This window comes from Vulpes lagopus, chromosome 5, assembly GCF_018345385.1.
Source record: "Vulpes lagopus strain Blue_001 chromosome 5, ASM1834538v1, whole genome shotgun sequence".
NCBI lineage: Eukaryota > Metazoa > Chordata > Mammalia > Carnivora > Canidae > Vulpes > Vulpes lagopus.
Genome location: NC_054828.1, coordinates 25,016,643 through 25,039,742, shown reverse-complemented (window position 1 = coordinate 25,039,742; position 23,100 = coordinate 25,016,643). Strand labels below are relative to the sequence as shown.

Below are 23,100 nucleotides of genomic sequence, written 5' to 3'. Positions count from 1 at the left end.
TGCTAACCATTCTTTAGCATTAGACCTAACCTAACTATAGCAGTCAGAAAGAAAATAGTTTATAGTGGTGTTACCTGTTTTGGTGGCTGGCCAGTGGGTTAGTTGATGGCTGGCATCCTTGCCTAGGCTTTCTTAGCCTGTCACAATAATGAGTCGGTAAACCTGGCAAAGTGTGTGCTATTAATTGTCCACCTACCTGCTGCCAGAAGGCAGGTGATGCCAGAGATTTATGCGGTTTGAGTTCACCTGGACTGCCTCTTTTACAGGCTACTTTAGGAATGCTGTGTGTTCAGAATTGCATTAAATGCTGTTTATAAAGTAAAAGATAATTATAATTCATTTCCCAAACATTGTATTTAAGTACCTACTATGTGCTAGGCACCATGAGAGTCTTTTTTCACACATCCTGTCTTGTGACTCACTGGCCAGGAATGGATTAGAGTTTTTCATCTTATACATAAGGATGGTGAGGCTCAAGGATTTTCTCTCTCTCTCATTTAAAAAAAAAGTCATCTGTCTTACACATTCAGTGTGACAGGCACTGTCACTGTACAGAGATGAACAAGATAGAGTCCCTGTCTTTGGAGCTTATGTTCTCATAGAGAAGATTCATTTTTAAACTAATCATTGTGGGGCAGTGAGTACTGTGAAAAGCAATAATCTGTCTCCAGAGCCGGTAATTTTTATGTAACTGAATGTTTTCATTACCTTTCTAGTTTCTTCTGGAGCTTAAAACTTGCAGTTGGCATGGAGCATAACTAGACTGAAACTTCTAGAGAAGAGGGGCTTTCTCCAGCTGGGAGGCTTGGGGACATATTTTGATAAGTTTCTGTGGCTGGTGCGGAGTATACTGGTATTTGGTTCAGAGCAGAACTTCCCTTTTGGGTTTTATTGAGTGATGTGGGGTCAGTTTGCATATTAATTTAGTGCAGATGGTGGCCCTGTGGAATCAGATACCCACTAGCTGGTCAAGTATAGTCATTTTTCACTTGGAATTTTGAAGCTTCTGATTACATATTCTCATTTTCTCTTTTCACATATTTTGGTGTGTTCCTAAAAAGTAGGGAAAGTTGAGGGAGACCCATTTTAAGTGGGTTTCCTAGTTGAAATTGAAAAATAGGTGGTTTGAGTTTTAACTATTGAAGTCATTATTTCTGGTGCCATTCTGTAGCTTTCCTCTGCACCACAGTAGTGAGAAATGATCACACAGATTTTAAGAAGTTTTGAGAAGTGTTGGAGTGGTCTCCGCATGTGTTAAGTTCCATCATCCCCAGAATGGGAGTAGATGCAGTGCGATATTGCCAAATGAATGATCTTTCCTGAATTCTGTCACCTAAAAGCTCTTAAATGGGGGGATGTCTGTAAGCAATTAGAATATCTTGATTGTATTTTCTGTTTTGCCCGAAGATATGTGAAACTTAGTCATCGTCGTCTTGAATCACTTTTGTGACAAACATCTTTGAATATTGAGAGCTAAGAGAATGGTTCTAAATACGTGGTTTCCACAAGGATCTTCCAGAGACTTCTCCAGGCATGTGAAATGTGTGCCAGAAGTCACTCAGTTGTATTTGATATAAACCACCATTTCAGAACAAAGAGGGGAATGAATCCCTTTCCAGACATGCAGATTATCCACAGCAAAATGAATTGTTTGTAAATAACAAAATGGATACACCTTTAAACTGAAGCTTATTTCCTTATTGTGGTAGTCTCCAGAGCTTAATCGTGCTCTCAGTGCCGCCAGCTAGCTGGCTCTCCTCTGGTCTTTGTCCTCCTGACTCCGGCTGCCTCATCTTCCTAGTGTCTCAACTCAAGAGAATTGCCTGGGCTCTGACTGGGTTCCCTCTCCCTATGAGAGAGCTTGAAATCTCTCTCAAGGCAGTAAGCTGGGGCAATTATAAAGCTTCTCTGGCGTTTCCCATCTCCCAGGGGTCAATTGCCCTGCAATCCCTGGTGTCCAGTGTCTTAAAACTTTTTCTCTGTGTTTTGTCTAATTCTAGTTGTCTGGTGGGAGAGTAAATCTGGTCCTTGATAATCCATCTTGGCCAAGAGAAGTAGTGCCCATCATTCCTTTTAACTGAAGACATTTTTTAGAGCCCAGCCTTTATCTGACTCATCATGTCAGATTTGGTGCAAGAGCCTTTGTGCTTGTGAACACACGGATGGATCCAGTAGGAAATGCACAAACACGTACCACTTAGCATACCCATACCTTCTTCAGAGTTGCGCCCCTTGTTGCCTTTCATTAATTGGGCATACTTTTAGGGTTTTTTTTTCTTTTCTTTTTTTTCTTATAGGGTTTTAAGCAAGACTTTCTTCAGTGTGCACAGTATTTTCTTGCTTGCAGTGTTGGAAGCTTCATGGAGTTTACCACTAGTTTAGGGAAGGGTATGAATGGCCTGAGGCAAGGTCTTCTTTAAGGGACCCTCTGGCAGGTCAGAAAGGTGAAGATAGCATAATGGTTGACCCTGGACTCCATTTACCTTCTGCTTTGCTCTAGGAAAAACTTAAGCTTGGAAATTCTTGATCTCAAGAAGTTATGGGTCAGGATTGGTACCGTTATAGAAAACAGTAGGAAATGACTGTGAAGGCAGACCTCTGTGCTGTAGTTGACCCAGTAGAAGGCAAATTAGCAAGGTTCTGGTACTTCAGGCTCCCATCATAATTGTGGAAGCAACCCAATCAGGGAGATTGGCAGTGACTCTAGAACAGCATGGTGGGGATCGAGACACTTATTTCAGGGAGACAGAGGGAGCCAGACCATGTGAATTGCCAGAAAGAAACTTATTTTGAATTCTTATGGAGCTGTCTTCTTTAACCTGAACTCTTCTCTTAAATTTTCTTTTTCTAATTAGGAAAACAGTATATGTCAGTTATAGAAAATTAAGTAAATTAAAGAAGAAAATATCTATAATCCAGAGATAATCTTTGATAACATTTCTTTTTTCTTTGTGTCTGCTCCTTAAAACATGTATATAGTTATCTGAATATACTTACTTGTAAGTGGCAAAATATTGATACCAAGAATATATTTTATCAGGGCCCCTGGGTAGTTCAATTGGTTAAGTGTCTGCCTTTGGCTCAGGTCGTGATCTCAGGCTCCTGGGATCAAGCCCTGCATCGGACTCGGTCTCTATCTCTCTCTCTCTCAAGTAAATAAATAAAATCTTAAAAAAAAAACAAACAATATATTTTATCTCCTGAGCATTTGGGATTACTGATCTCTTTTTGGTCTCATAATAAAATCACAAGTTTGATTATATAGGGGAGGAAGAAATCTTTCCTTCTGGCTTTCCAGGTTCTCGACCAGGACCCCTATAACAAAAGATTAATTAGAGAAAAACAGAAGTTAATTAATGTGTATCTCATGTAAATTAGTGGGCTTCACAAGAAAAATGAAGACTTCAAGAAATGCCAAAACCCAAATGCTTTTATACTAGGTTGAATAGAGAGAGGCAGTAGTGGAAAACTAAAATATATGGGCAGGCCAAAGGAAGATAAACGATATGTTAACAAAGTTTGCTTATATCAGAATTCTCTTGGCCTCAACTCCCTGTCTTTGGTGATAAGCATGTTTTTCTCATTTGGTATAGGAAAGACATCTTTCACTTGGGAGTTTTATCTCTTGCTTCCAGGAAGAAAATGGGAGGTTAGCATGCCCTTCTTACACCTGCTGTTTTTCAAGTGCCTTTAACTCTTATGTTACAGCATATTTTGGGGTGACATATTCTGGTTTCCTTCAGTTAGAGTCAGGTGTTTGGGTAGGGGATTTTATTTTGGCCAAACTGAGGCTTATCTGGCAGATTGGCTTTCCATTTCAGTTAGCGTCTAGGTTTCAGGTCTTGATTTAGGTTGCTGTACTTTAGGATCCTCAAGAACAGGTACTCCTGTTGTATGTGTTATCTGTGTGTGTATAGCTAATTCCCTCATGGAGGAAGAAAATGGATGGATTCTGAAATTGGGTACTAACATGAGGTGTTTCAAGTGACACTGTTGAAGGCATTGGTACCCATACTGTTATAAACTGTAGATTGGGACTTGATGCCAACTGTTAGGACTTCTGTATTGATGACAGCAAACTTTGGAAAGTTGTAATAGTTTCATTTAGATCCTAGAGGTATAGTGATCTGTCTTATTTGACTTTATTGTTTGAGAGCATCATGTTCATTTGCTGCGTTGAGCTTTTTGTTTTTGTTTTGTTGTTTTTTTTTGGTTTTTTTGTTTTTTGTTTTTTGTTTTTGTTTTTGTTTTTGCGTTGAGCTTTTTGGTAGGGAGTTATCACAGAGATGTATTTTGGCCTCTTGGTGGTTCTTGGTGTCAGTCATGGAAGCGTCAGTCTCCCAAGGTTGTTTATGAGTGTGTGATGGGAAGGGAATATGGAATGAGGTGTATACCATCCTGCACCATCTTGTTACAACCTCAAGTTGTCCCCCATCACTCACCTCCCCATGTCCATCCAAGCAGATGGTGCTATTCTTTCATTCTTTACCACACACTTTCTAGATTGCAGTTGAGTGATAGAATCTCATAGAAATATAGTGAGTAAGTGGCCTATGGAAGACAGAGGAGCTAGAGAGCTCTGTGAGGACTTTGTTGTGTCTAGTAAAAGTTCTGAATGGTACCTGTAGATATAGAAGACAGTAGGTTAAGGGCCTCAGGGCCATTGCCCTTAGACTTTGGAGTCCCAGAAGAAGTTAATTGATTCAGTAGCAAACTAGAGAGCATGTCTTTTTGTCTGAAATGGGTCCTAAATAGTGTTCGTTCTTGAGTAAAATGTCTCAAGTGTCTGGTTTCCATTTAAGTTATATTAATTTTGAAAGTTTTCTGTTGGATTTTTATTCTGGGATTGACCTTGGGAAAAGTGGGCTGATTAATTTTAAAGAACATGCCAATCCTTCCCTTGACCTACAGAACCAGATCCTGTAATCTTATTTGTTCCAGAATTTTTCCTACATCAGCCTGTTCACTTTTGTTTGGTTGGATTATCAGTGAATTTAAGCTGTATAACGTTTTGTGCGTCTGAGTTAAAAAATTAATAATCTTGATTAATTCAACCAGTGTGGTACTGAGTAATACTCTCAGGTGTAATTGGAATTTGCCTGGTAGAAAGTAATCTGTTCTCAATTTTCTGCTAGTTCATAGTCATAGAATGGAGGGTTTGGTAAGAGTTTACTAAGACAAAAAATAGATTAAACTGGTCTTTAAAAATTGATATTTTCATTCTAAGTATATATTCATTTATACATTTTGATGATGAAACTTGACAGATAGTTGCATATCTTGTTTTATCAGCCCTCTCTCCACTAGCAAAAATAGAGTGATAAATGCATTGCCCTTCCTTTTTTGTTCCAACTGCTAATGGGTAGATCTAATTTTGTAAAGCTGGGAAGAAAGATGATTACTCAGAATATTTCCCAATCCTCTGGGTTCCTCCCAGTTAACTTATCCAAAGTCTGCCTGTCTCTCCTCACATTGTTATTGCCATCAGTGGAAGGAAAGAGAATTTGGATAATGGCTTAAAAAGCATGTTAAGGAGTCAGTTTTAAAAAATGCATTCATAATATGCACTCCTCTCTGATCACATGGTGAATTGGGCAGGGTTTGCCATAGGTCTTATATACAAACTTATAGCTGCTTTTGAAAATTACCACTATTCAGATGTTTTCCCCTCCTCCATCCTCTAAGCGTCCAAGGAAAGGCAACAGAAACTACTCGCCTAGTCCTATTCCAGTTGAAGACAAAGACCTTTTCTATGAGAGTTGGCTCCCCTGGTTGGAGTCCAAAATGCTAATTGGCATCAGCTGCATTAAATCACTGAGTGGAGCCTAGCAGCTGCCTCATCATTGGAGAAAACCAGGAGGGAGCCTTCCCGTTCTCACCAAAACGTCCTCTTTCCTCTCTCCAGTTACCTTTAGTTTAGTTTTGTTTTGATCTGTATATGATTGTGGCCTCCTAAAGAGGAGAATGAAGGGCAAAGCTGTTTGGATTTGGCCTAGACAGATGGGATATGTAAACTTAGGTCATGTTGTTTGTCCATTCCACCTTTTTTCATATATGGGGTGGTGATTGTTAAATTTCAGTTCTAGCCTGTCCTGACTCTGTTTTCTACTGTATTTTCTCAGGCTAAATGGGGTGTGTGGTGGCGGCGGCAGTGGTGGTTACTTACTTACTTACTTACTTATTTATAAAATAGTTTATTTATTCATGAGAGAGAGACACACACACACAGGCAGAGACACAGGCAGAGGGAGAAGCAGGCTCCATGCAGGGAAGGGAGCCTGACGTGGGACTCCAGGATCACACCCTGGGCCGAAGCCCGCACTAAACTGCTGAGCCATGCATGCTGCCCTGGTTACATATTTAAATGTTGGAATGAGACCACCGAACTTGTTTTTAACTTATGACAAAGGAAATTTGAATTCAGAGGTTGGTTCATTATTACTCCAAAGACAACATGTATTATATATGTTAGTCATAATTAGGATTCCAGTTTTGGCTCATAGGCATTGGCAGACTCTGCATTTCTGGAGCTTTTTCTCTAAGGTGGGCACTCTTAATTAGTATATGACAATGAGTGGTGTGAGACATCCTTTTATTTTGTAAGATGTATAATAGCCTTTTTTTAAAATCTTAGAAGAGAAGGAATGTTCGAAGTATGTATAAACTGTTTCCTAAGACACTCATTTCAGAGGACAGTTTCCCTTCCTCTCAATATTTTTGGTAGTTCAATTTCATATGCTTCCAGGATTTGACTACTTGAACCTCAGAAATACTCTGGCAAGTTGTATTAATTTGATTACCCTATTTCTGGATGATACTTGGATGTTTCAGTCATATTGGAAAAGCTGTTGCCAAACTTGATTGTATTTAAGTTGTTTTTATATCATATTTCATGTTTCTACTATTTGGCCTAATTTCAAAAATGTTACAGTATATGGCTTATGGTTGATGGTGAATCATAGTTTCATTACATAAAATACTTTAGTGTGACTATCTAGTGGCATCTTGGATTTAAGGAAATATATTGTGTTGTGATAATCTGCCAAAAGTATCTACCATTATGCATATTTAGCGTCTTTCACACCAATGGATAGCACTGAATTGAAGCCTGTGAGAATTTTTCAATGTATATAATGCATAAGATTTTCAACTCCATGGGCTCTGAAAACATTGAGTCCTCTGGAAGCTCTTAATTGTCCGTAAAAAGAGTGGTGAACAAGTCAGATCTAGAATACTTTGGTTTGTGTTGCTAAAGAAAAAAAAATCAAAACTAATCAAAATACATTGTGATCCTTAATTATTGCTCAAGAAGCTTCTCGTGGGAGAATTGTAGGCAATATTTGCTTTCTGTCAAGAAGTGAAATGTACTGGCAGAGCATCATACGGAATAATGACCCTCAGAATAATTTAGCTAATATGGGGAGTGGAGGGAAGTAGTTATGGGTGAATCAATAAAGCAAAGTCGTGCAACCCAATAAGATGCATATGCTGCATGGCATGATTGGCTGCAAATACAAAATTAAAAGCAATATTTTATTTTCCTGTATTTTAGTTCAACAGTGTTTTTTGCTTTTCTGTATTCTTTATACCCCAGATCTTTGTACATTGACTAATTTTGGATAAAAGGGGAAAAAAAAATCAAACCTTTAGATGACTTTCTAATCATGTAGTTCTAGTCCAGTGTAAGGAAAGTGGGATGTTTAACTTTTCAGGGCCCAACGTGTTTAACCATAGGCCTTCTTCTAGGAGTGACACCACCTGGCTTCCTACCAGGAGCACATTTATGGCCATGGTCATGTGCTACTTTTTGTTAGGAACCAATCAGTCTTGGGGATCTCTGGGTGGCTCAGGGGTTTAGCGCCTGTCTTCGATCCAGGGGGTGACCCTGGAGTCCCAGGATCGAGTCCCACATCGGGCTCCCTGCATGGAGCCTGCTTCTCCCTCTGCCTGCCTCTGCCTCTCTCTGTGTCTCATGAATAAATGAATGAAATCTTTGGGGGGAAAAATGTGTTCTCTCATACTGGCAAGGTTGAACTCTGCTTTTGTTTAGGATTAAGATAGCTATCCTAGTTATTCGTATGTCAGTTTTCATTGCTACTTTATTTATTTACTTATTTATTTATTTTTTTAATTCAGAGAGAGAGAGAGAGAGGCAGAGACACAGGCAGAGGGAGAAGCAGGCACCATGCAGAGAGCCCGATGTGGGACTCGATCCCCCGTCTCCAGGATCATGCCCTGGGTTGCAGGCGGCACTAAACCACTGAGCCACCCGGGCTGCCCTTATTGCTACTTTAAACACGGCCATGTTTAAATCAGATTGAAATGATACACATGTGGTATATTTTCATATATATAGGGTTTGAATGAGAATTTGTACACAGACTGTTATATAGACTGTATTTGGCCATGTGACTGCTCCATATTTGTAGCCACCATCTTATGAATCATTCTTCTAAGGTGGTTCCATGTTTTGTTACATATGGTTTCTAAAGCAATAGTGCACAGCTGAAAGTTGTATTTTAAGAAGACATTTTCTTTTTTTATTTGGTCTCATCACTAATATGTAAATAATGATGTGTTGTAGCTTTTAACAACTTGAGGTCTGTGAGGCTTTATGAATGGTTTTTAGAGATTCAAGACTGCAACAGTAAGTTTATTCAGCCTTGTATCCACACCAATGCACTTGATTTTCACATGCACGGTCTTCCTCTTTTTCTCTTACATGTGTGAACACACAAGCATGCACCTTGAGTGCAGAGTCTTCCCTGAAGAAAGGAGAACATCAGTTAGAAGTGGCATGAGTGTACCAGTGCGGAGAATAGAGGACATTGTATATTTCCTTTTGGAAATATATGTAGTAAAGGGAATTCTAGAGATCTGATTATCACATTTTTGGTAAAGATCTTTATCTTCCCTCAAACATGGCTTTTTTAGCCAGGGCTAGTTTTCTCTTTTCCTCCACTTTCTCTCACTTTAACTCTGCTTTCCCCTTCGTTCTCATGCTATCCATAAATCGTAATTCTCTCTGCAGGTAGTAGGGCAGAGCTCTGTCTGTTCTGTGTTTGCAGTTAAGGGAGGAATGCCCATACTGTTGCAGGCTCTGCCCCAGGGGGGTAGGAAACAGAGAGGCAGAGACTGGCAGCCCTCCCCATCCACAAGGGCAACTTATTTTTATTTTCCAGGCCTGTGTCACCATCTGTTTCCTTCATCTCCCTTCTGATCTTCCAACACAACTCTGCATTTCTTCCCCTGCTCATCTTATTTAAATAAAAGCAAGAGGCTGGGGGATGAGCCAAGTTTAAAACAACCTGCTGTCATTGAATGATGTTTTATTCCTGTGACTTGCCAGACTCACCTGAATCTCTTTTCGGGGTAGAGGATCTCATTAAGCATGCCATCTATCCGGGGCCTGCAGGGCTGGTCTGGACTCTGTAATTTGCCTGTGGCCACAGCAGAAGGTAATACTTGTGTGCAAGGTTGTTACAGGTGAACCTTCTCTGTTGTAGCTGTGCCAGATGATTTATATTCACAAACATTTTCTAGAAAAGAAACAGTCTTTCCTTGTAATTAGTCGAAAAGTTCTCTTTTTTCCCTCCCATTTTTACAGATAAGCAAATTGAAGTTTAGAGGGCATAGTTAGTAGAAGAGCTACTCCATCTACTCCTTATACATATCTGTAACTTTTATACTTCTGTCTTTCTTGCATAGCTTGTGACCACATTTCGAAAGATGAGCCCTGTCAAAGTCCCCAATTCTTGTCACAAGGATAAAGCAAATGTCTTTCCCTCCCATGCAAGAGGGACTTGGAATTTGTATTATTGCCCATGGTTGTGGAAGTTAAAATCATGACATTCAAAAGCCACACATTTTATTTTTTATTTCTTAAGGATGAAGAGGAAGAAATCAAACTGGAGATAAATATGCTGAAGAAATATTCTCATCATAGAAATATTGCAACATATTATGGTGCTTTCATTAAAAAGAGCCCTCCAGGACATGATGACCAACTCTGGGTAGGCAAATGTTTCCCAAGCATTTTGAGGGGTTTCCTCTTTGGTTGTACTACAAGGACTTGAAAGACCTTCCAGAGGGAGGGGAGAGAAAAGCAAAGACAAAGGGGGTAGTGCCTGTTATCTTCCTTGGCCTTCTTGGTTAAAGGTCTACTGAATATTTATTTTTACATTAATTTCACATTGCATGGAAATGAGTTAACTTTATGTTTCAAGAATAAAATGGTGTGTTTTAAAAGGAATGTAACCAATAGCAAGAAAATCAGGACCTGGAAAAATAAAACCCAATACAATAAAAACTTTGTTTATGGAGATTAATTAATATGGAAGCTCAAATAAATGCATCTTCTTTGCCACCTGAAATTAAGGGACAAATCACAAGAAAACAGAGTTCTGTCAGTATTAATATTAATGATCACAGTTCATTGAAAACAGTAAATGCCTAGAAATTTCTAGGGAAACTTCTAGAATTGATATACATTCAATCTTACCTCTTATTAACCACATCTATACTAAAGATGATGACATTGAGATGCTGCCAGGGCTATGGTTACCACATTAGTTATGCCAAAGGTACTGGACTAATAAAGCAGGAAGATAAATACTTTTTATAATTTTTTTAAAGCCATTATAGAAAATTTGCAATATTTTGTCTTAATTTTCACCTTTAGCTTCATTTCCCAAATTCAGTCAAAGTTAAAATTTTAGGATAGTTTAATTCAGTTCATTTTCTAGGTATTTAAAAAACATACTTGTGCTGATATTGTGTAAACATTTAGGTATTGTAAATAATGTATTTTTAAAATTAGTCACTGCTTAAAATAGCATTTCTCTTAATATAAAAATAATTTGAGAATCATAATGTGTGAAATGATAGAATATCTTTGACTCTTGCAAATGAGAAAAAATGCTAGAGTATCTCTATCAGATTTCTGATAATTGGGCACTGATTAAGGACAAAATGGTCCTCCCATACCCATGTGCTTAGGAGAGAGAAGGAATACTTCAGAATCTGCACTGAGGGATGTACTGTAAAATACCAGAAACTCTTAATCTCCTGAACCAAACCTACACAGTGAATAAATTGGATGGTGAAATGAGCTCTCGGCCATTTGGATGCTTCTGAAATGATCATGTACCCAGATCTTTAAGAAAGGTGGAAGGGGTTGGACTCTGCTTTCCCGACTCATCTCCAGTGTGTACCAATCTTGGTGGTGCTCTCACTGGTTGCTGGGATGTGCTAGTCACTATGTGTCTTGTCTACCCTGTAGCTTGTTATGGAGTTCTGTGGGGCTGGGTCCATTACAGACCTTGTGAAGAACACCAAAGGGAACACGCTCAAGGAAGACTGGATAGCTTACATCTCCAGAGAAATCCTGAGGGTAAGGAGAAATGCATGTCTATGATAACCCTGCGCATGGTTTTGTGTTTCCATTTTCCTTTTCCTAGCCTGAAGTATTTCTTTGCATTAGTTATAACTGTACAGATTGTTCTTTTCGTGACAGCCAAGAGTTCTATGTAACTAGCTGGGTTTGATTATTTAAGCTACATCATTGTTTTGATTGTGACAAGTATCTAAAGAAAATAGACTTAAAAATAGTTTTCTGCATTTCCCTGAATTCACCCTCCAGGTGTTAAAAAGAAAATCTGAGTGAAGAGAAATATTCTCTAACTATTGTTTTTACAGGAGTTCTTTGTGTAAGCTTATGAATCCATATTAATGATGCCAAACGCTGGCTTTCAAAATCATCTTGTGGACTTTGGTGTTAACTATTGGAATCTGGTGCAGTATTTATAAGGAAAAGTTCTGTTTAATGTTATTTACAGCTAATTGGAAAGCCAGTTTATGTTAAAGTTTCTAAACTACCATTTTAGCAGATTCTAAATGATTGCTTTTAGTAGTAGAACTATGCTGACACTACAGGCAAAGGGTCTGTATGTTTTGCATTTGAAAAGTGAGTTACCATTGGGCCTCTTTTCCCTGGCCAGCTGTCCCAGTTTTTCTCTCTGCTTTACCCCTTAATTACACATTTAAATTACTTGGTTGGATTTTATTTACCCACCACATTTAAAAAATAAAGACTGTGGAGTTAAACTGGATTCTAATTCTTATGTTTCTCTCACTAATAAAAAAAACTGTTACTTTGCTTTTTTACTTAGAGACAAATTTACCCTTCTTTTGTATTTAAGTTTCATAGAGGACTGTAGGTCTAAAAAGTGCCAGCTAGAATTCACAGAGATGAGTTTTAATTACTTTTTATTTAGATATTTTATGAAGCCCTTGAAAAAATAAGCAATTCCCTGAAGAAAATTAGTTGTAGGGGGGTGAGCATGTAATCCTCTTTTTGTAATCATTCTCAGATTTCATTATTAAAACATGAGGGTCCTATCTCTCTTGGTTATTATAGGAGGCAGAGTCTAAAAGTGGAAAATTAAGCATCTTGCCTTGCACTAGGATGAAGGAGCTCAGCAAGTGGGCAGGTGTATTTGTTCACAAATAAAGCTCTTGGCATGGTTGGTGGGAGAGAACAGTGGCTATAGAGTGAGTCAGATATGGGTTTGAGTCCTGCCTTTGCTTCTTACCTGTTGCACACCCCTGGCGAAGTTACTTCTCTTTCAGGACTTAACCTTCTTCTATAAAATGTTGATACCAGTCCTATGAGGGAAGTACCATTGTTACGAGAATTCATTGCGTTGGTGTATATGAATCATTTAGTGTAAAATTTGAGTACATAACTGATTGTCAGTAAATATTCATTTTTGTCATTATTTCCTGTTCTAAACACATATTTACACATACCTTTTCTATATATAATTCCAGTGTGGGATTTCTCAAACAGAGAACTAGATTTTAGTATAAATGTCCTAGGCGAGTATCAACTGTATTTCAGCCATCAAAGATACTTTACATGTATGTGTGTGTGTATGTGTGTGTGTATATATATATATATATGTATATATATATATATATGGCATTATTTACCTATCATGTAATAGGTATATTTAGCTATTTTACTTCCGTTGATCTCAGGCATCATTTCAAAGATGCCCAGGTTGTTTGAGGCCCTGATTGACCTGAATATATAATAGCTTCATGGACATTGTTTTGAGATACATCAAATGTTTTCCACCTTGGTGGCACCTGAAACAAAGATTTCCTTCATTTACATTTCATCTAGAGTGAGAGTTTTTCCTATGACAGAAGTCTAAGTGAACTAAAAACAAGCCTCTGGAAGAGTCAGTGTGTCACAAGCTAGTGAATGCTTTTCACAGGAATCACTGAGAATCCACTTTGGTAAAGACAAAGCAGTATGGTAAGAAGACAGAAGAGCTGTCATGGGAACAGAAGGAACCAGCTCAAGCAGATAACCTGGGTTCTCAAAGACACTGCTGGGTTAGCTTATTTTTGCAATGGCAAAACTTGTCCTCATTCTTTCGTAGGTGTTAGATTCACATGTTGTTATTATGTTAAGAGCTTCAAAAGACTGAGAGTCATGAGCTTATAGGCCTCAGACATAAGCAGGAAAGTTCTCTTGGGCCTGCCCACTGGAACCCCGAGACCAAAGGTTTACCAACAAAGCCAGTGCATATTCATTCCAACCCGCTTCCATGTTTACAGTCTATACAGCTTTTGATGCATTTTAGTAGAAACTGATATTCATAGTGTGTATGGGTTCTTACAGTATTTCATAATCAGAACTGGAGGGACAGCTTTTGACTATTCTTTTGCTGGATGTCCATGAATGAGATAGTTATAGGAAAAATGTTTTTTAGCTTTGAAACATTGATGCATTTGCTCTAGGTTGGTATTTAGTGTAGTATTTCTATTTGGACTGTCTCTGCTAAGGAGGGATAATTGTGGCTTACTTTTGCCATGGGAGTAGTTGAATGTACATTCTTTCTTTTCAGACAGCTCATTCAGAATAATTGTAACTCGAGTTCGTGTTGTCTACAAGCTATTAGACACACCTTGAGGGGTTTCACCTGGAGATATAGCAACCCTTTAGCAATGGGACCAGGATGATGTTTCTTATATTTATTGCTCATGAGAAACAAGAGTGCATGCAGGCCACAGTGTTTGCTAAGACAGTCCTGTGTAGAAGGAGTTTGGGAAAGTTAAGAGAGTTAAAATGAACTAAAGTAGTAAAAGTAGGAATTATGAAAGAATTAGGAAAGCTACTTTTTTTTGTTGTTCTTTATTCTTTGCTATTCAGAATTATGCCATGCTGTAAGGAGAGACTTTCTTCCTAACTATAGCACTAACATACCATATATTTTTAGTGCTTTTTCCCCCTAGTCGGTGCTTTGTGGTGTAACACGGCACATCCTGTGTGGTGGAAAAATAAACAGAGCCATCAAGTAAGCTCTATTCTGCTTTATAAGCAGACTAGTAAATTATTGTTTAGATACCCCCGGTGTTAGAAAAATTAGTGTTCTAGAGCAGCTGTTAAATTTAATGCATATCCTACACAGTATTGATAACAATAAAACCTCACACAAAAAAATCAAACAGGAATATTAAATAAACCTGTACTTCTGATCTAGCCTTTTTGAATTGAGACATTTCAGAATAAATAGGTTGTTTGTATCTTAAGGAGGCAAGCTATACATTTGGCTCCTCTAACTAAAGACAGAACAAGGACAGGAGTTGTGAGAATGACACATTTTTGTCTCAGTTCATAGTTGGATGCAAAATGTGTTTTTGTTCTTCCACCACCTCTCATAAGTGACATGCTCTTGGGCCTTCTTCCCAAAACAAGGTCATCCGAAAGTGCTGTATGCCCAGTAGGGTTTATTTCCTTGGGAAAGAAAGAAATTTTATTTGAACATAAAGCTCTTTCGATGGCAGAATTGTTCTACACTTGGGGTGGCGGTGGGATTGATCAGCAGTTAGCAATTTGTCACTATGTGGTGGGAAAACTATGCAATGCTCAAGAGCCAGACTTGAATGAAACCCCACTCTGGCTCTTTGTTTTTCCCATGGGATGGGTTTAGTTCACATATACCCACAGGGTCACCCACTGAAAGATGGACGTGTAGCGTGGGAAAGGAACCACCCTGTACACAAATAGCACAAATTACAGCAGAGAAACTGCAGATGGTAATCTAGTGTGTGTCTTCAAGGAGCGGCTAGAAACTGGTCATGTTGCTCACACGGGGGACCTAACCTGTTGGAACCTGGGAGTGGATACTTCTTTCTGTGTGGTACTATCGGTGATATCATCCTGAAAATGCACTAAAATTGAATTGTAGTATGTTCTAAATGGGGTTCATTAAACCTTAGTTCTGTATGTCCACTTTGTTATCAAAAGTGTGTTCTAGGCTCTTTATTTGCGACAAGGAACTAAAATTCAGATCTGTCTCTCCTCTTCAGGGACTGGCACATCTTCACATCCATCACGTGATTCACCGAGACATCAAGGGCCAGAATGTGTTGCTGACCGAGAATGCAGAGGTGAAGCTTGGTATGTGATGCATGTGCCACATGATCTAATAGTTGCCCCTAGTACATACCAGCAGCACTCCCAACCTTGTTGGCATTTAGCTAAAATGCCACATTTTCTCTTTCTGTTCTGGGAATTAGGCTTATTGCTTTGTCTGGCTCCAGCCTCCCTTTCTACTAGGGTTGTTCCCCGTGCTTTGCTCTCCATATAATAGACTGAATAATGTTTGAATCAGATCACGGCACTTTCTTCCTTAAAGACCATTAGTGGCTTCCTGTTTCAACTGTAATAAAATATACATTTTTTTTACCATGGCCCATAAAAAGACGTAGTCCCTACTATTTTCTTGCTCTGTTTTGTGACCATCCTCACCTCTCTCTTCTCTAGTTCATTTTTTTTTTTTTTTAATTTCCTTGCAATGTCCCACACGGTTCTTTGCACATACTATTTCCCCATTGGGGGGGCAGTTTGGAAGTTGCGATTTTTTCCTCCTTTTCAGAGTCTTTCCCTGACCCTCTGATCTGCTGTTTGTTTCCTCATTAATCCTGATCACAGTTTATAATTATACAGCTATTTGTTTACTTATATTTCTGACTTACGTACTGGAATATAAGTTCTGGAAGTATAGCAACTTATGATGTTTTATTTACAAGAGCATTCTTATCTGACATCTAGCTTAGTGCCTTAAATATACTTAGATACTCAGTAAATTTATGCATAGATGGATGGAGTCCAAGGTATCTTCCTGGAGGTGATTTTATAATGGATCTTCTCTATTTCCTGTTTCCTTTACCCGGATTTGAACTTTTTTCAATCCCACTTTTATATAATGTTTCTGTCAAATTTTTAAACAATTAGCCTTAAGTTTTCTTCCACTAAGGTATCACACAAAAAAAATTCTTTACGCTTATGAGACTCTAGTCCATCTTTCAAAAATCCTAGGCGCAGTAGTTAAACCTTAAAAACAAAATCTTCATTATTGCCTTCTTGCCTAGTACCTCCATTTATTGGCCATCTGTGGAGGAAGAGTGTACTGATTTGGGAAATCCCCTCAAAGCTTAAATGGGAGGCACTTGAATTGTTCTCATTCTCGGTGACTCTGTAAGCTGTGTGTGTTTCCTGCACTGGCCCCTGGTGCTAGGACTGTGATAATTCTTCCGTAATCACTTGGTGATCACTCGTGACTACTGTCTGAGTTACTACAAATGGCACGTACTGCCTGGCCCATGTGTGTCTGTGTCAGAACATGTGAGTCTACCTCCTGGTCAGGTGGTTTCCTGAGCATGTTTTGCCTACAGAAGTTGAATCTGTTACCCAACCCCTGTGAGTGATCTCAGCCCTCCATAGACCCTTCGGCAGGAGCTTCCCCTCATGCAGTCCTACGGGTAATAGCAGTGTGCATAGTGATATCGTGGGCAAACATTCCTTTAGGGACCATAATCTTCTTGCTAGCTCTGTCTCCCATCCTTGAACTTTCCTCTAGACCACCATCATCATTCAGCTGAGTGGGATGTGGGGGTCACTCTGAAAAATCAGAAGTCCCAGGTACTTTGAGAAGAATGTCTTAGTATATTTGTGATTTAGCTAGATTCTTTTTATTGAATTCATTACTGTGTACTTTCCAGAAAACCTTTGTGGGTTTCTTCTCTTTTTGTGGTTAGTGCTGCTTAAGAAGCCAAGTCACATGGGTGTTAGTCAGTTCTCCTGAACTTGGAGCTTTCTATGACTTGATCTTAATTTGTGGCAGGTATGTTTCCTACAAGCACCGAATATCCTAATTAGTCTAAAAGTCCCTCTGGAGGTCACTGTCATTGCAACTCCGGGAAGTGGCTGGATCCAGGCCTCCTAGGAGCTGGCAAACTGGTAGAAGATTTTGTCATTTGGGCAGCTTTGCTCTAGAGACCATTCTCCTTATTGATGCTGGTGACCTTAAGGTGTTTGCACGTCCATGAAGTCTTATTACTCCTTGAGTTTATACTGCAGATACCTCCGCCTCACATTTCTTCATCTTGTGGTTTGTTAATTATGTTCTACCCCTTCTTCCTCCCACAGTTGATTTCGGCGTGAGTGCTCAGCTTGACCGGACCGTTGGGAGGAGAAATACGTTCATAGGCACCCCCTACTGGATGGCTCCTGAGGTTATTGCCTGTGATGAGAACCCAGATGCCACCTATGATTACAGAGTAAGAGGCACCTGCTTTCTTGGCCTCATTGGGTCCCTAGTCTTCCTGAGGGATAGGGGCTCTGCTTACAAATTGCACACCCCTTATCCCTTCCTGCTGTTGCAGTGAGGATGACTTAGGAACCTTGTTGCAGGTGCAGATTTTCCAGCACAGTATTGAGATGCTGTCTCATTGTTGTTCATTTTCTGTCACCTTGGTTCTCCTGAGTACACTGCTTTCATGGCAGCGTGACACTGTCTTGTGCATAGAACTTTTTGTCATGAGTAAATTAAATACTTTGCCCTGTTTGTTGTCCTTTTAAATTTGAAGAATATATTATAATCAGATATTATAGTTCTAAAATATTTTCAGAATATATAGCAATAGTTTCGTCTATGTGAAATTATAGAGTATTGTTAAAGAGCTTTACAGCTTGATTTGGTACACAAATATATTTAAATTATTAGAGTGACCTCTAGGGACTTGTATCAATAATACACTTTTCAATTCCAGTGTAAAACCTATATTTGTTTTATCATCAGATTCAGGTTGAATATGTTTACAAAAATCATTACAAAAAAATTTGTTTTGCCATAATTAAATGAGTCAGAGTGTTTATGTACCTGTTAATGTTATTCAAAGTTGAGTTCATATCTTTATACTCTCCAGTGTATTTTAGGTTTTTTTGTTTGTTTGTTTGTTTGTTTTTTCACACAAATACCCAATTAATGAAACTCATTTTAAGCATATGGTATGGAGGAATTTTTATTTTATGTTTTCACATGCTGGAGTATTTTAAAATAGATTATATAGACTGTATGACTTTCCTCTCTTGGATACATCATTTTGTTATCTCCAAAATTTGAAAACCTCTTCTAGTATACCCAAAATATTGTCATGCTTAAGTAAATTAAATTTAAAATAATTTATTGGGGTGCCTGGGTGGCTCAGTTGGTTAAGCATCAGGTCATGATCTCAGAATCCTGGGATTGAGCCCACATCGAGGAGGGAGCCTGCTTATCCCTCTCTCTCTGCTCCTTCTTTCGCTTGTGCTCTTTCGAATAAATAATTTTTTTTAAAGAAAAATAATTTCTTAATACAGAATTTATAATTAGACCCAACTAGTTTATATCTGATTTATCCGAAGGAGTATTTAATATAGGACAAACATTGTATTTGGTAGTTTGGCCACAGAGTATCTTTTAATCAAGGCTAACCAACTCCCTCTCCTTTTTTTCATGACATTGACTTGTTGAAGAGGCCTATTCTACAGTTCAGATATGCTTTACCATTTTTGAATTTTAACTTTATAATCTTTATAAGGCATTTACTTTGTTTCTTATAAACTGGAGAAATTCGGGATCCCTGGGTGGCGCAGCAGTTTGGCACCTGCCTTTGGCCCAGGGTGCGATCCTGGAGACCCGGGATTGAGTCCCGCATCGGGCTCCTGGTGCATGGAGCCTGCTTCTCCCTCTGCCTGTGTCTCTGCCCCCCCCCCCCCTCTCTCTCTCTCTCTCTGTGTGTGACTATCATAAATAATAATTAATTAATTAATTAATTAAAAAATTAAAAAAAAAAACTGGAGAAATTCAATTAGTATCAAGAAAAACCTGAAAGGAAAATTGCCTTAGGAAATGAGTATGGTTTGTGTTGCATCACACCAGGTGGCATGGAATGTCTGCATGTCCCACGACCCAGTGATTAGTCACTGGGTCAAGTTGGGTGAAACCCCTCCTTTGCGCGCTATAGTAGGAAAAAAACTCATAAAAATAAGGGAGAAATTTTTGGGCCTATCCTTCTTGTAATCAAACATGTTTGAATTGTGTAACATAATTATAGGTTATTTAGAAAACGCTTAAACTAAGCAACTTTAAGTAATTCTTTCATTAGAATTGCACATAAACAAGAGAATGTTAATGGCAATAACTACCCATTGTTTGCTTTTAAAAATCTTGTTTGGATTTTAAGAAATTGGCTGATAAAACTTCATTCATCAGCCGATGTTTATGGAGTGCCTACTACATGCCAGTCACCATTCTGAGGATACTAAGGTGAATAAAACAGACAAAAGTTCCTGCTCTCACAGAACTTGTATCTGAGTGGGGAATACAGTTAAAATTCCAATCTGAAGATGAATATTTCAGGGGACTCAGAAGGAAGAGATTCCATGCACAGAAAGGCAGCTTATTGCTCACCCCTTATTGTAAGTTTGAGGGGAGAATGGAGAGGCTTAGCAGTGTGATTCAAAATACTGAACTATGCTAGATTTTATTAATTCAAGTATAATTAACATACAGTGTTACATTAAGTTAGCCTTTAAAACTTTAACATCTTAATTAAATTTGAGATAGTAACATAAAATACAAAATTAAACATAAATCTGGGCCAAGAGTCTTAAGGTATTGAATGTAAAGAAATGAGAAAACATACTGAACAGAGCACATGGTGGCAGTTAAAGAAAAGCTTTTCCATGGACCACCTCTAGTTCAGTCCTAGATGTGAGTGGTTCTAATTAGCATACCAGTTTTTATCTTTATATTTTCATTCATTTATTTGGAAGGTATTCGTTACAGATGTGTTTGCTTTTAATTTCTTGGCAAACTTCTTTTCAGTTTATATACCGAAAAATGCCTTTATATCATTTGTGTGAGTAGCCGGCAGTGTTAAATTAGTGGTTTCATATCTGATCCAGTACCTGTAACACACTGTTTTATTTTTGCAGAGTGATCTTTGGTCTTGTGGCATCACAGCCATTGAAATGGCAGAAGGTGCTCCCCGTAAGTAGTCTTCTTTCCTTTTGAGCCCAGTTGTTACATGTGATTTAATCCTAGTTTCAAGCTTTCAGACAGAACAGCTTCAGGAGTAAAGCAGTTCCTGGTGGGACATTCAGATGAAGGATGCATAAGTACAGTGAAGTTTGAGATGTGAAAGGATTCTTGGCACCCACTATTCCTTTTAAAGATCCCTGAAGTCTGTGGGTTACATTTTATCTTTTATTTAAGTTGTATTCAGATGTGTAACCTGAAGTTTGGCTGACATCAGATAATAGGCAATAGTGTTTCATTTTACAATTTAAACTTTAGTGAAACTAAATCCTAACACATGAAATTTTAGTGATACTTAACGTTTTGACTTTACAAACAGAGGCATAATTTTTTATCTGTAGAATAAGGCTGGGGTTGTTTTATTTTTTGCTTTTTGGTTACTTGTGAAATTTGTTTCTCCTTTGGATTAAATCAGTGACAGTGTCATAAACTTGAATTTTGAGCAGAGACAGGTAGAATTGTAGAGAACAGAGAGACAAAACAGCATTATCTGCTGGTCCCCCTGGTAAAGGGGTATACAAAGGATGCATCCTTGTCTGCTGCAGAGTTTCTGCTGAATAAATATTTGTTGAATGAATGAAAAAAATTTCCAACAGCTAAAAATTAGTTTGCAATACAGAAATGGATGTCAGTCTTGACTACCATGTGTTTCCTCATGTTTCCATGTGAGGAATTGAGGCAGGGACGAATTGCCTGGATCCTTTGTTTCAGTTTTCTCTCACGGTGGGAATAGATTGTCTTCTTTGGCCCCCATTTCCCAGCTGCCTTGTAAAATTCTCATGAAGGTAAATAAACATATGAAAATGCACATTACCTATTGTAACATGTTAATGCGTGCATGTGCACTTGACTTAGCTTTATTGGGCAAGTAATAGAAACACAAATAGTACTTGCACGGAATGAAATAGTTTGTTGTATTCTCTCATCTTTGCTCCTTCCTAATATTACAGCAAATGAACAGTTAACATTTCTGGAGGGCTTCATTGAGCTTACTGTGTCTAGGCACTGTATGACTGCCTTTACAAACAGGGTCTGATTTAATCCTCACAATGACCCTGTGACAATATAATTATTTTCATTGCGATCTTACAGAAAGTTTAAAAACTTGGTTTAGAAACTTAAGCTGTTTATTCCTTTAAGACTGTGAATCTGTATTTATTTTTGATTTACAAAAACTTTCCACTGTCAGTTTGAAATTGTAAATTCTTGTTGCTCTTGACCTCCTCATGTTTTGTTGTGTTTAAATGGGGGAACTCAGGGTATGCCCTAGGGTTCATAGCTGGATGTCTAGACTGCCTTGATGTAAAGATTGTCAGTCAGATGATGGGATAGCGCATTTGATATTTTGAGTGAGGCCTAGAAATTAAGAATGAGTAAAATAAGTGCCATACTGACGCCACCGTCTCCTTTCCCCAGCTCTCTGTGACATGCATCCAATGAGAGCACTGTTTCTCATTCCCAGAAACCCTCCTCCCAGGCTGAAGTCAAAAAAATGGTAAGCTATGTATGGTTTGTTGTTGTTGTTGCTCTTTCCTTTTCACAAAAAACTGTTCCTTTTCAGTTTCACTCCAAGACCAAATTCTAGCCATTCCAGTTCCCAAAGGACTAAGAGCCAGTGCCCTGAAACACCAGTAAAGAAGTGTATTTTTAAAAATGTTTTTTCCTTGATAAAAATTCTCTTTTAATTACAGAATAGTAACAAGTGACCATAGGAAACACTGTAACATGGTTAAAGAAAAAGTTTCATTTTAACATTTAAGCCCACTTTTAAGTATACTACTTTGCTAATAAGCATTTTCACATTCCAAAGGAAAGCTGTACTGACTTTGCAGCTTCACAGGTGAAATAGGATTCGAATTTTAATTTTAATGAAGGCATTTATGGTAATTGTTGCAAAACATTGCAATTAGGTATATCTTTTTTCATTCCAGAAATGAAAGGAATGGTCCTGTCTTGTCTTTGGGCTGCCACCTTTCTTTCTCCCTGCAGCCCTCATGTTTGCTCAACAAAGATCCCTTATCAAAGTGAAGGGAGATGATGGTGACCCTCCCTGGTGAAAGCTTTAATTGTAGTGGTGTGGGCAATAGTTAGTTTGGTTTAGTTTTAAAAGTCTTTGAGGAAAGGGTAGTGTTTTGTTTTTGCCTGAGAGGTTTGCTCACTTGTTTCCTCTTGAACTTTTTTCTGAGTGCTTTCCTGTCACTTCTGTCTCCACTCAAGCTCTTCATGAATGTGGGCCCTCTCCCCTTCTTCTGTTTGTGTGTTCCTGGGTACATATCTTCCTAGTGCCCACCTACTCTCATGGTGGTTTTTTTCCCCTTCTGAAACTAGTCTCACTGGTTTTCCAGTAAGTGTGTCTCCTCTTGGGTTCTTGACTTTAGTTGTAAAATATGCAAAGGATTTCAATATCAATCAAGCCTTCTTTTCTTGTGGATTTGGTCTTTTAGCTCTTGCTGTCAGCTCTTTTCTTCTTGGTTGCTCATCTTCTGATGTCCTGTAGCTCTCTTTTCCCATCTGTGGGCATTACACACACACACACACACACACACACACACACACGTATTTTTACTCTTTCTTTCATACTTCTTCCTGTTCCTCAGTGTTTCTCCCTACCCTTTATTTGCTGGCAGGATTTTTCTCATTCTTTTTGTATTGTCTTTAA

General features: G+C 38.5%; 1 protein-coding gene across 50 annotated transcripts in view; it reads left to right on the top strand.

Moving 5' to 3' along the window:
* The window catches only part of MAP4K4 (mitogen-activated protein kinase kinase kinase kinase 4), a 189,681-nt gene that overhangs the window by 109,264 nt on the left and 57,317 nt on the right, over positions 1 to 23,100 (top strand). For all 50 annotated transcript variants that reach the window (XM_041755967.1, XM_041755963.1, XM_041755974.1 and 47 more), the window contains exons 4-9: positions 9,888 to 10,013; positions 11,282 to 11,392; positions 15,385 to 15,475; positions 17,507 to 17,637; positions 20,339 to 20,393; positions 21,858 to 21,936. In XM_041755967.1, the coding sequence (XP_041611901.1) occupies positions 9,888 to 10,013; positions 11,282 to 11,392; positions 15,385 to 15,475; positions 17,507 to 17,637; positions 20,339 to 20,393; positions 21,858 to 21,936 (593 nt within the window). The remainder of the gene's footprint in view (positions 1 to 9,887; positions 10,014 to 11,281; positions 11,393 to 15,384; positions 15,476 to 17,506; positions 17,638 to 20,338; positions 20,394 to 21,857; positions 21,937 to 23,100) is intronic.